The following is a 12,943-nucleotide window of genomic DNA, read 5'->3' as shown; positions in this document are numbered from 1 at the left end:
TGCGCTCTGCGGCACGGGAAACTTGCAGACCAATCACGTGTGGTGTAAAATCTTCAAACGCTCTCCTCTGCCAATCAGATCTGTGCAGACCGCTGCGCTGGCTAGTGAATTGGGACGCGGCCGGGAAAAACCGCCTTTATAAAGAGATAGGGAGCCCGAGAACTGGCGAAAAAACGAGAATGGGCGGAAACTAAAGACACGCCGAGCGCGAGAGAGAGAGACAGGGGAGAAAGCGAGACGCGTGTGATTGGGGGAGAGCGGAGGGGGATGGGGAAGGGAACGTGGTGTGTGTGTTTGTGTGTGTGTGTGTGTGAGTGTGTGTGAGGGTGGAGAGAGAGAGAGAGTAACGCACAGTGACTTGGATAAGTAACTTTAATCTGATTACTGCATTGGAAATAGTAACGCGTTAGATTACTCGTTACTGAAAAAAGAGTCAGATTAGAGTAACGCGTTACTGACATCACTGGTGTTGACATATTATAGATGGTGATAAACTCCAAATGTACACACACACACACATATATATATATATATATATATATATATATATATATATATATATATATATATATATATATATATATATATTACCCAGTACTATTAATGTATGTTTATGTACACACAAAAAAAAATATATATATATATATTTAGAAGAACACAGGCTCCCAGTCGGTCACGTAGTCATCTAGAGAGACGTGCACTAGTACAGTACGTGCACTAAATAGGGGGTAGGGAAGAATTGGGACGCGCCCGCCTGCGCTGACTGGCTGGCTGAGCGGAAGTGCTGTTCTGGGGGAGGGCAGTATTGTGCCACGTTGATGGAGGAGGCCAGTGGGGACGTGGAACTGTTCCTATGTGTAACCGGGCCAGCCGCTGACTCTCTGCACACAGTTTACTAACCCGAGAAAAAGGATTTCTGAGCCGCTGATTAAAGTTTTACCCTGTTCAGACCGCGTGGATGAGCTGTGCATGCCTGTGAGCAGCGACCAGAGGGAAGGTAAGCACTTTTTGGAGTGTTGGGGGAGATTTAGAAGCTCTGTTAGCTGAAGCTATCTTTAGCTGTTAGCTACAGTACAGTTAGGGCTGTGTTATGTAGCCAGGAAGACTTATTTAATATTAATACTACTCTAAATATTGTTGAGAAGCAGATTGGGTTGTTATAAAGGAGTCAGTGAGGCAGTAATAGTGTGTTTTTGTGCTCTGGGCTGCAGTAGCTGCCTTGTTTAGCTAGGTCAGTTAAGCTGCAGCCTTAGTACCTAACTAACTAACTAATTTAGTTACCTAGACCTAATATTAATCATCAAGATTAACTCATTATTATTTCCAACATTCTGTACATCTATCTAAACTAGCTACTTTGCTTTATATGTCTTTAATACTGTGCTTTTGATTGTTGCCACACTGTCCTAGCTAACCTTAAATCTGCACTAGCTCAATTCATTTGATTTGTTTACCCATGATAGCAAAGAACATTGAATAAACGTTAGCTAATTGTTTGTTTACATTAGATACATAGTTTAATGTTGATTTATAGCAAAACAATTTTAACATAGCATCATAGGCATACTGTTTATTAACATCTGGATTATTTAGCTTGTATGCTGCAGCCTAGTAGGAAGTTCTGTTATCTAACCTAGGATTGGTTAATTTAGACTTAATTCTAGCTAGCTAATGTTTTTTTTTTCAGCATCCTGTACAGCCTTCTAAACTAGCTACTTTGCGTTATAGCCTATGTCTTTAATACTGTGCTATTGTTGCCTAACTAACGATTCTAGCTAACCTTAAATGTGTGCTAGTTTAATTCATTTGATTTGTTTACCCATGATAGCAAAGAACATTTGAATAAACGTTAGCTTATTGTTTGATTGCATTTGATACATATTTTAAAGTTGATGATTAAAATTAACCTTAGTTTAACATAGCACCATACTGTAGCCGGCATGCTGTGAAATGCAGAAATTTTGAAATTGACATTGAATCCAGGGTAATTTAAAGGGTTTCAATGGTTGGGGCTCAGAAACTGCTCTCACTTTAATTCAACATGAGTATGTTTAGTTAGTTATGTTGTTTAATCATGTCTTAGTAGGACTGATCAATCATAACCTTAACTAGCTAGTTAAGATGTTGTAACAGCTGATCATAGTTGCCAGAATTTGCTATTCATCTGCTGAAATCTCTTCTGTTTTACCCCAGATTGTACAATCTGAGCTGGGGCAATCCATAGGCCACGTAATCATCAGTGTTTTTTAGGCACCACTTTGATAATCTAGGGCCAGGCTCTATAGCTAGCTAACATTTCACCTTCTTCCTAAAGTTTGGTCTGCTCCATCAGAGCATTCGTAATCCAGTCTGTCACCAAAACGTGTTCATGCACTCATAGGAATGCTGGACCTGTGTTATGAATTCTTTAGCACTGTAGTTTGGGCCTACCTGACTGATCCACCAATTGTAAAGCTAAGTAAATGGTTCACCATAGTGGAACTGTAGCTAATAGTACCCCTGCGTTGTAATGCAGGGTTATATTCTAAGTCTAGTTCTAGTCAGATTATAGTTCCAACATGCCTCCATGGCTTCAGATGCTCCAGAAGGTCTTCAATAACAAGATTAGCTGGGCTAGATTAGGATTGGAGTTTAAACCCCTCAAGGCAGCAGATCACCATGACTGGGATTGGGATTCCTTGCATGTTATTACGTTTTTTTCCCCTGTTCAAACACACCAGTTCAGCTCAGGAACAGCTTGTTAAAGGGGATTTATAATAATTTAGAGTGATTTGAACTTTGAAGTAAAATATATTTTACTTTAAAGAATTCTGGATAATGGGGACTAGGACTAGGCAATAAAGTTTTATTTCTGTCTTTATAGTTGCTTTCAAACATAACCAGTGAATTTGTCTGTCCTTAATTTTGTTTTTATGTTTACAGTGCTAAAATAGTGTTAAAATAAAAATCTGTCTTTAATCTTCTGTATAACACCTTACATGCACTGCCTTACCTTTATTGAATTATAAAATATATTTTAGGCCAAAAATCTTAAAGAAAACTGAGATCTCAAATACAACTTCAAAACTACGGTAAAACAGTTTATCAGGTAATAGGCATCATATGTGATGCTTTGAAAATAGGGCTGCATGATTTCTGCAATGAGGAATGGGGGCCAATATGGATAGAGTTGGATGTATAAACAGAATGAGAGTATTACCTTAAAATGGATTTCAGGTATACAGGCAAAAGTGTAAAAAAAAAAAAAAAAAAATCTGAATGAACTTGGAAAAAATATCCAGCACAAACAGTGGACATATGTGTCCTTTAATATGTAATGTTTACAATGGTGAATTAGTGGCAAACTAGAAAAATATGTAATATATAATATCTTTATCTTGCTTAATAACCCCCTACCTTGTACTACCTTTCCATAAATGAATGAAAACAAAAATATTATGCCAATTTTTTGAACTATGTGAAAACAATGTTTCAGGTATCAGAAATCATATTCCTATCTATTTTACCTAACTTAATGTGATTTAAGTTTAGGTTATGGTCCTATGAGCAAGGTTGGAATGAAGGAATTGAGATGTAAAACAAGAGATTTTGAGATTTCAGTACAAAAACTAAAATCTGACTGCAAATATTACTATTGATTGTTTGTGGCCCTGTTAGAAGTATAAAACTATTAAGATGTCTGGTTCAGACTGCTTTTCCAGACCTCTCTTACCACCAACACAGTTGGTGACTCAAAAGTTCTGACTTAACAGGCCCTTTCCACAGAGCTTTACACCATTCCTTTGGTAACATTCTCCTTCAATGAATTACACGTACGTATAATTATAAAGCCTTTTCTAGTAGTACTGTGATATCCATCAGCAGGCTGTTTGCGTTAACGGATTTTAACCTCACAGTGTCAGTTGATAACACTTCTGTGATTGTTGTGGTTGTAGGATGAAGCTGAAAGAGATAAACCGCACTGCCATACAGGCTTGGAGCCCGGCACAGCACCACCCCATTTACTTGGCAGCAGGTAACTCATATACACTGTAGTTTCTGAGCTGAAGACTTGTATGTGACTGTTTTGGGAAGGCAATAATCTTCTGTATTGGGGTACATGTATAGTATTTTTCCACAAGTCACAAAGGTCTGCAGTGTAGGCCATAAAATATTCAGAAGAAGTTATTTGTTGCATGAATAATTATGATTAATAATTTAATTGGCTTTTCCATTAGTGGTGGTATTGTACATTTTATCCAGCTACTAAACTGCAGGTCTGAAGTAACAAACGTTGCTTTTGGAGTTTAGCAAATGTATTAGTTGTCTCTTTGCTGCCTAGTTACCAGTGATAGCAGTTCATCCTTTGTTATACTAACATAACAATATGTACGGTATGTACAGTATCTGTGTTGCCTAGAATACTGTATAGATACCTTGCCTTATTTGTAGAGTCAAGTACATCTTAACATGTAAACAAAAACAATTGTTCTACTAGCTAACAGGTTTAGCCTTAGCTGCCTTGTTTAAGCTAAAATATACATCTCTACACTGCTTTTTTTGTTTACATATTTTGGCCACAACCAATTTTTCCAGTCACGATTGCCTCTATACCAGCTGAGCTGTAGTATTGCAATTGCTAATTGCTAATCAGTTCTATAGCAAAATGTTTAGCTATCATCATTTGAATAGCACATTTCAAGTATTCAGATTCAGCTTAAGACAGCACTATATTTACCAATTTGCCAATGCTGTCTTACAAATCAGTGTTTTAAAATACAGTTTAGTGAGCAAGGTCTCTATAACCGAAGGCAGAAAGGCAGAAATACATCTACTATCATTATGCATTAGCATTTTCACCCAGTAAAATAGACGTCTAATGTAGCTAGTATTTGGTAGGTGCAAAACTCACTGAATGCATTAACATACTGTATTTAATGGGTTTCAGATTTTTGTTGTTTGATTTATTAAGCTACCTAGGAAACTATGTTTTTATGTAACTAGCTTATGCTAAAGTTGTGCATATGGATGCTAGCAGAACGAGTGATTATGTCTCTGTCCAAAGAAAAACAAGTATCTACATTTCTGTTGATTTTTAGTTTACTATATAATTAACACACAACTTTCCCTTACAATGTGGCATTTTCGCAATGAATTGACCAATACAAATTCTCTAGATTATCTGAAATACATTTTTTTTTACATTGACTTCCATTGAAAGCTAAGAAGGTTTTATCTCTCTCCTGTAAAATTGCTGTTATGGAGATATGTTTTGCAGTGCACAGCTACAATATTCTGCTTGTTGCAACATAATCATTGTGATTTACCTAATTAATCACAGTACCCTCAGATCCCAGATGGGTTCAGCAGATAAATAATGGTAAACTCTGTGTTTTACCAGTGTTTGCTAAAGCCATTTGCCTCTCTAATGTCCATTTGTATGCAACCAAATGTTTCTCACCTGCTGTTCTCATCTGCTCCTGCTCAGGCACGTCTGCTCAACAGCTCGATGCTACCTTTAGCACCAATGCCTCCCTGGAGATCTTTGAACTGGACCTGGCCGAGCCCAGTTTGGCCATGAAGTCGTGTGGTGCTTTCTCCTCACCTCAAAGGTCTTTCTTTTTTCTATTACCAATGACCTGCTGTTGTCTTATTGTCGATCCAGTGTCTAGTGCTGATGGATTTGTTTCAATCTAGTTTCACTGTAGCCTTTTATTTGTGTATCTACTGATAACCTGTGTGTGAAATAGATTTTTACTGAATCTAAACTATGTAATGTTCTTATAGTGAAACATAATTGGAATAGCAAAACTAAATTAGACTGAATTAAATCTGTCTGAAAAAAGTCAGGGTCTTGAATGGGAGTGACTGGTGAGTTGCTGCAGTGTTAATAAGGATAAAAAGAGATTTGCACTGGAATATGCCTGCAATTTATTGATTATTGAAGCCTCACTGAGCCTCACTTATTCCCTCTGGTCATTTGTTGTATTTCTTGTTGAGTTGTTTCTAGGTCGGAACTTTAGTCTAAGTCACAATATCTCAACTATATTTTTTTAAAGCAGCAATTCTTATTTTTTTCTTTTTCATTAAAAGCATCCACAGTATTAATGCGTCCTAAATGGGACACATTAATACTAATTCCTATGTACTGCTACTTTAAATTAAAAAATCTTGTTTTTGTTTTTTTTTTACTTGTGCACAGTAGAAATGTAGAATGTAGAAATGCTTGGATCAGTGTTACAAGCAGTTTGACTCTTATATCTGTATTTTTTTGCACTATTAGGTGCACTTAAAATACTTCCTTTCCTAAATACTTTCCTAAAACTGTGAGTGTGCCTTAAAATCCGGTGCACCTTATGTATGAAATTTACCCGTCAGGTTGTGAGGGGCAGTAAAGTCACTCCACTGAAGTACAGTGTTATACAGGAGCTTCAGTTTAGTTCTCCAGCACCAAGACTGGAGCGGTATTAGCATTAGCTGTTAACCACACTAAGTGCTAGCTCTTTCATTGTTCAGAGGTGATTATATTGGACTTTAACCTGTGTGTTCTATGTGGGACAAACCTCTAGCTAGAGCTGGGCGATATGGGAAAAAATCTTATCACGATATAGTTTTCCATATCAGTCGATATCGATATGTATCACGATATAAATCAAATCACTTTGTGTCACACTTAAAGGTTTGTTTTTATTAGTGAGAGAATAAGGGAGTGATGGAAGTTTTATCACAATATTTTTTTCTGTATCTCCATAATTATTAGGGCTGGCCCGAATAGCATTTTTTGAGCTCCGGATATTTGGCAGTAATTGGTAGCGAATATTCCAATATTAGTTTTTAAAAAAAACAAATTAATCATGAACGCGAGCCAGAACCCGAGCTTGAACGTCAGCCTGACTCAGGCGCTGCATGAACTCGGGCTTTTTTCCAATTTTTTCCAATTTTCCATGACTGAAAAAAAAACTTGGGCTATAAGCTCAATATTAAATATTTCGTTTGTTTAGAAATTATTTTATATTCTTAAACCATGTTAAATTATATTAGATTAGTAGGGCTGGCCCGAATAGCGTTTTTTGAGCTCAGAATATTGGGCACTGATTGGCAGCCAATATTGGAATATTTGTTTTTAAAAAGACGGATTAAAAACTGATTAAAGTAAAACAAAAATTGCAACTCGGCCCCTTTAATTCACCACAAAGTTTTCCAAGACCCAGCCGGAAAAAAAAAGATTTCCCACCTTTTCCTCAGCTGGGTCGGGCTCAAAAAATGATTTGTGATAGGCTGTTTTTTGGTTTGTTTGTTTAAGCACTTAGGCTTTTGTACTGCTGCAGTGCAATATTTAGATTTTATATTCTGAAATTCGTTAGGTTTTATTTCTTTTAGCATTTTGAACTTTTTTTCCAATTTCAAATTTATTTTTTTCTGTTTGTTATGTTCTATCGGTCCTTGCGTTTTTTGTAGTTGAAGTTGAATTTAATATTGAAGTTCAATATTTCTAATTTATATTTTGAAATTCGTTAGATTATATTTATTATTGTATTTTGAGCTCACTTTAGTTGGTTATTTTCCAAATTCATATCTATTTTTCTGTTATTATTAAATGTTATTAGCTTATTAGCTTAGCTTGTCATTTAGCATACAGAACTTCTCACGGATTTTTAATGAATGTTGATTTATTAATTTAAAAGCTGTACCTTATTAAAAGTATTTTAAGCCAGACAGACACTGTGTGATTTTTTAATGAGTTTATCTGCATTTTTAAATGGTTTGTCCTGTAGGAAACGCACACGATTTGTATGCTGACACTGTTGTCTGACTGAGGAGCTGCTTTCCGTCAAATGCAGCCTGTAGGCAGGAAAAAATCCAGCCAGAACCGACCATATCATGAGCCAGTTTTAAAGCCAGTAATTTAGTAGAGCATTAAACTACAAATCTGAGATGTACCTGCTGTACTTCTTAATCTCTGCCCCCAAAACGGTCCATTAACTTGCTTGACAGACGCGTCAAATCCCCCGCGAGCACGCGCGGCGCACAGCGCACCGATTAATTCATGCTTTAAACGCGCAGCTGAGCTGTAATTGGGGAAATATCACAAAAATCACAGTGTGATTTGTTACATTAAAAAAAAGACCATTTTCTTCCGCCTAATCTGAGAGGAAAGCGGTGTTCTCGACCGGCCCGAGTTCATGCAGCGCCTGAGTCAGGCTGGCGTTCAAGCTCGGGTTCGGGCTCGCGTTCAGGCAGATAATCTAAATGATAAATGATTTTGTGTTTTTGCACTTGGGCCATAAGCTCAATATTAAAAAGTTCGTTTGTTTAGAAATTATTTTATATCCTTAAACCATGTTAAATTATATTAGATTAGAGGAAAGTCATTTAGACATCATTCTTAAGGTGTTTTTGTCCTGTTACCGCTCCGCAAAAAAACCTCTTCCTTTAATCCGCGCCCCACATACACATTTTTGCAGCACCTGCCCCGAGGTCCTAATATAAATTGAATTAATTACATTTAGTGCTTAAAATTTACTTAAAATTTATTTAAAACGTGCTGAACAGTGCGGCCGTTTATTCCCAAAGTACAAACACTATGGTTGTTTGCGTGTGTCGGGCCATACTCCACTATTCTTTAGGGTTTTTTGTTGCATGCATGAGAATAACTATTACAATTTTCTTAACTATTTATTAATTTGCTCCAGCGTCTTCTGGATTGATTACACGTTGTGTTTTCGTTGTTTGCCGCGCCACTTAGACGGAAATGGAAATGAATGTTTATCGAATTCTATTGCACAGGCTTATCATCGTCATCGAGGGAAAAATTATCGCGAAACAAATCGATATCGTTATATCGCCCAGCACTACCTCTAGCTAATATCACCATGGCTTACCGGAACACACGGGTTTCTCAGTGTAGAGCTGTCGGGCAGCATTTACTAGCAGTTAGCCGCCAATGCTAATGCTGCTGCACCCAGCCTTAAGTAAACATTTTTTTGGAAAGATATCTGTGTAGATTAACATCCAGCGCTTGTTTGACTTTAAAAGATAGTCAATAAATACTTTTTTGACAGATCAGTCATATAATTAAAATCTTTTGTGCCGCTGTCAATGTATTTATAGTTTAATAAGCAATTTTTTTCGTCTCTACCAGTGCTGCTGTTAACCATTATTTAGATCTAAAGTGCATGGTCATCTTTTCTCTCTCCAGATATCACAAACTAGTTTGGGGCCCACATGGGATTGATGAGCACGGGCAGCCCTCTGGAGTTCTGATTGCTGGAGGAGAGACGGGCAACATTATCCTTTATGATCCCTCCAAGATCATCGCGGGAGACAGTGAAGTAGTTATTGCAGAGAGTGATAAACACTCAGGGCCTGTTCGAGCTCTCGACGTCAATCATTTTCAGGTAAAATTCAAGCTTTGTTTCGTCATTGCTTATACACTGTATCTCATGATTTTTGTTGCATTTACTGTATATTTCATGGTGGACCAATGGAAACAGTCCAGAATTATTTCAGAAAGTTGAGAACATTTTTCCCTAATTTAATTTGGTTACATCTTTATTGGTTGATGTTTTATGGTAATAACTGTGTTGCTTAGATTTATAAATGATGTTATCTGCTGTAGTCGAACCTGTTCGCCTCTGGAGGAAATGAGTCAGAAATCTACATCTGGGACTTGAACAGTTTTGGCACACCGATGACTCCAGGACCGAAATCACAGGTAAACATTTATCATTATTTCGTGTTTTTTTTTTTTTTTTTTTTGGAACTGGAACGGCCAGTGTTTGTTTGTTTGATTGTTTTAATGTATTTGTATGCTCATTTAACGTTAAGTGTGATTAAACTTAAAGATTATTATCTTATTATGTTTTGTTTGACATAGCATTTGGGTAAAACAATATTGCTCCAAACACGCATCTACTCTTAAATAATCAAGTTTTCTACATTCTAAAATAATCTTAAAGACATGAAAACAATTAAGGGACACACATGTAATTGTGTAGTAACCAAAAAAGGGTTTAGCACTTCCAGGAACTCCTTCAAGACACTGAGAAAATAGTGTGCAGATCTGTTCTCAAAGCTAAATGTGCTACTTAGAATAATCTAAAGGATAAGTGTATTCTGGTTAGTTCAACAATTTTTGTTTGTAAAATAATTAAATTAAATTAAATTAAATTTATAAATGTAATGTCTTTAATACTCAATTTACAATGTAAACAAATATTAAGGAGGTGTGTCCAAACTTTTTTTCTGGTACTGGATATCTGCAACACTTTCCAGCTTGTCCTCACCTAATAATAAAGGACAATAACTCTGTCATTGTATGTTGTTTTCTATGTAGCTACTGAATTGCATTTACAATGTGTTTGTTGAAATTGAAATACCGTATTTAATATCTTATTTATTTTAGAGCTTTAAAAAAACTGCTTAATTACACAGGATTCAGGCAGACATGCAATATGCTGCTCTTTACCATTCTTTATAATGTTGTCTGTTCTTGTTATTATAATTTTTTTTATTTTATTTATTTATTTATTTATTTATTTTGGGCACTAGCCTCTGGAGGACATTAGCTGCGTGGCCTGGAACTGCCAAGTACAGCACATCCTCGCCTCAGCCAGTCCCGGAGGGAGAGCGTCCATCTGGGACCTAAGAAAGAATGACCTCATCATCAAAGTCAGCGACCACAGTAACAGGGTCTGTATTCTCTCTTTCTGCTCTGCCTTTCTGTCTGGTAATAAAAGTGCAACCATGCCTAGTAACACAGAGTATATTTGCATGATATTGTGTTTAAAAGGAAATATTCAAATTGTGTGTTTAGATGCATTGCTCTGGCCTGGCCTGGAACCCAGAGGTGGCCACTCAGCTGGTGGTGGCCTCGGAGGACGACCGCATGCCTGTTATTCAAATGTGGGACCTGCGCTTTGCCACTTCCCCACTCAAAGTCCTGGAAAACCACACAAGGTATTAAATTCCAAATGTTGGAACGATTGTTTGGAGAATTTAGGGAATCTCTAGAAACTTTTATGTAAAATGACTAAATAGTCATATAATCTGGTCTACATCCTTAAGAAAATATGGTCATTTAATGGGTGCTTTAATCATTTTCGATTTAATTTAAAAGGACATTTTTATGCATTAGAGATGCATTCTTAAAGATTTTAAGAGCCTTCACTTGATTTGGGGCATAACACCAGTCCGAAACAAGATCAGTGTTTTTGTAATTTTATATACATTCACACTGCATGTTAGCAGGTTGCATCTCTCTATACTTGACAATGATTGGTTTGTATAATAGCATGCACCTGACTTCAATGTATTGTCAATTTAACGAGTTGTCTTTTCAAGTGTTGTGTTAAATTTTGCATTTTTTGACAGAATCTGAACCACTTTGAGGGTTTAATTATTGCGCAACAGAATGAGCAGAACAATTTAGATTTCTTTTTTCTGTTTATAAAAAATGGATAATCTACAGTTACAGTAGATACAGAATCATCAGCATAAGCTGTTGAGTCCATATGTGTATACAAGGACTGCCTGTCTAAAACATTCCAAAAAAATGTTCTTTTACACCATGTGTCCATTCTTTTGGACCAAGAACAGCAATTTTGTTTGGACCAAAGTTGGTTATTTGGTTTGTTGCAGTCTTCACACAAGATTTTTGGCATAATTTTAAGAACTCTTTAAAGCTCCTTTGTTTTTGTCTGTAGAACAGTGTGCAATAGTCTCTGGCGGATATTATCAGCTCACGGTTCAGTTGTGTTCCGTGTTGTCTTGTGTAATTAATATTATTCCGGATGACTGAGTGTGTGCTGTGTTTTTAAAACTCTGTGTGTGTGTGTCTTGTTAGGGGTGTCCTGGCCATTGCTTGGAGTCTGGCTGACCCTGAGTTGCTGCTGAGCTGTGGGAAAGATAACCGTATTCTGTGCTGGAACCCAAACACTGCTGAGGTTAGAGACTTGCATACACTGTGTAGAACAAGCCACTATTAAGACCTTTATCCTTTCCTGAAATTGCCTGATTTGTAGCTAATGGCCTTACTACATATAGCCAACACTGACTCAAGGCTCCATGTAACTAGCAAATGAGGTAAAAACAAGGAATGGAAGTTTTATTCAGTACTTTAGCTTTTTTTGTCGTTTGATTATTTAGCTTTTCCATGTTTACCGTATTTTTTGCAGTTGGCAGTTTGCACTAGCTCTTTCATTGTTCAAAGTTGAGTATATTGTACTGTAGCCTACATGTTTACCATGTTAAAACAATGTTTTGCTGCTAAATTATTGGAAATCTAAGCTAAACTGTAAATAAACAGAAGGGCTTTACTCAACCAACAGTTTTCAGGGGAGAAGTCTGTTATGATAAACATCCAGCACCCATTTGACTTTGAAAGGAATTGTTTTTTTTTTGTTTTTTTTTTTACTTAGACGCCCCCAACCTGCTAAGTGGTGACCCTCTTGTTCCTTACTATTGTCACTTATAATGCATCTTATGTATGAAAATACACCGGAAAATATATGTTCATTCATAGTTTTAGAATATAGTCCTTATAGTCTATAAAATATAGCCCTGATCAATGTTTAACAACCTTAAGATATTTCCCTGGTACCTTGCATAGTACTATAAAGAAAGAATTTCCAATAGAAAAAGAGCAAACTGCCAGTTGTTGGGAGTTTGCATTTACTTAGCTTGTGTTCTTTAGTATGAGTATAAGTTATTGTAAGATATGTATTAATAAGTGTCATTGAGTAAACTGTGTAATCTATCTCCAACCAGGTTCTTTACGAGCTTCCCACCAGCTCTCAGTGGTGCTTTGACATCCAGTGGTGCCCCAGGAACCCAGCTGTGCTGTCTGCCGCTTCTTTTGATGGACGGATCAGCATCTACTCTATAATGGGAGGCAGTAACGATGCCGTCAACACTGCACAGGCTGATCAGGTACACAGAAATTATGGCTCTCACTAGGGTTGGG

The 12,943-nt window shown here is 36.8% G+C and overlaps 1 protein-coding gene and 1 long non-coding RNA gene across 9 annotated transcripts in view; one reads left to right on the top strand and one right to left on the bottom strand.

The window, feature by feature from the left end:
• LOC125784859 (uncharacterized) overlaps window positions 1–12,943 on the bottom strand; it is a 368,340-nt gene that overhangs the window by 24,415 nt on the left and 330,982 nt on the right. The window lies entirely within an intron of this gene.
• Window positions 797–12,943, top strand: part of sec31a (SEC31 homolog A, COPII coat complex component) — a 34,190-nt gene continuing 22,043 nt past the window's right edge. For all 7 annotated transcript variants that reach the window (XM_049468811.1, XM_049468810.1, XM_049468812.1 and 4 more), the window contains exons 1-9: window positions 797–997; window positions 3,936–4,015; window positions 5,468–5,591; window positions 9,179–9,377; window positions 9,599–9,694; window positions 10,531–10,671; window positions 10,796–10,938; window positions 11,825–11,924; window positions 12,748–12,909. In XM_049468811.1, coding sequence (XP_049324768.1) covers window positions 3,937–4,015; window positions 5,468–5,591; window positions 9,179–9,377; window positions 9,599–9,694; window positions 10,531–10,671; window positions 10,796–10,938; window positions 11,825–11,924; window positions 12,748–12,909 — 1,044 coding nt within the window. In that variant the 5' untranslated portion in view covers window positions 797–997; window position 3,936. The remainder of the gene's footprint in view (window positions 998–3,935; window positions 4,016–5,467; window positions 5,592–9,178; window positions 9,378–9,598; window positions 9,695–10,530; window positions 10,672–10,795; window positions 10,939–11,824; window positions 11,925–12,747; window positions 12,910–12,943) is intronic.

Source organism: Astyanax mexicanus, chromosome 20 (assembly GCF_023375975.1).
Source record: "Astyanax mexicanus isolate ESR-SI-001 chromosome 20, AstMex3_surface, whole genome shotgun sequence".
In the NCBI taxonomy this organism is placed as follows: domain Eukaryota; kingdom Metazoa; phylum Chordata; class Actinopteri; order Characiformes; family Acestrorhamphidae; genus Astyanax; species Astyanax mexicanus.
Note: the sequence above shows the minus strand (reverse complement) of the source record. Positions and strands in the feature narration are given on the sequence as shown.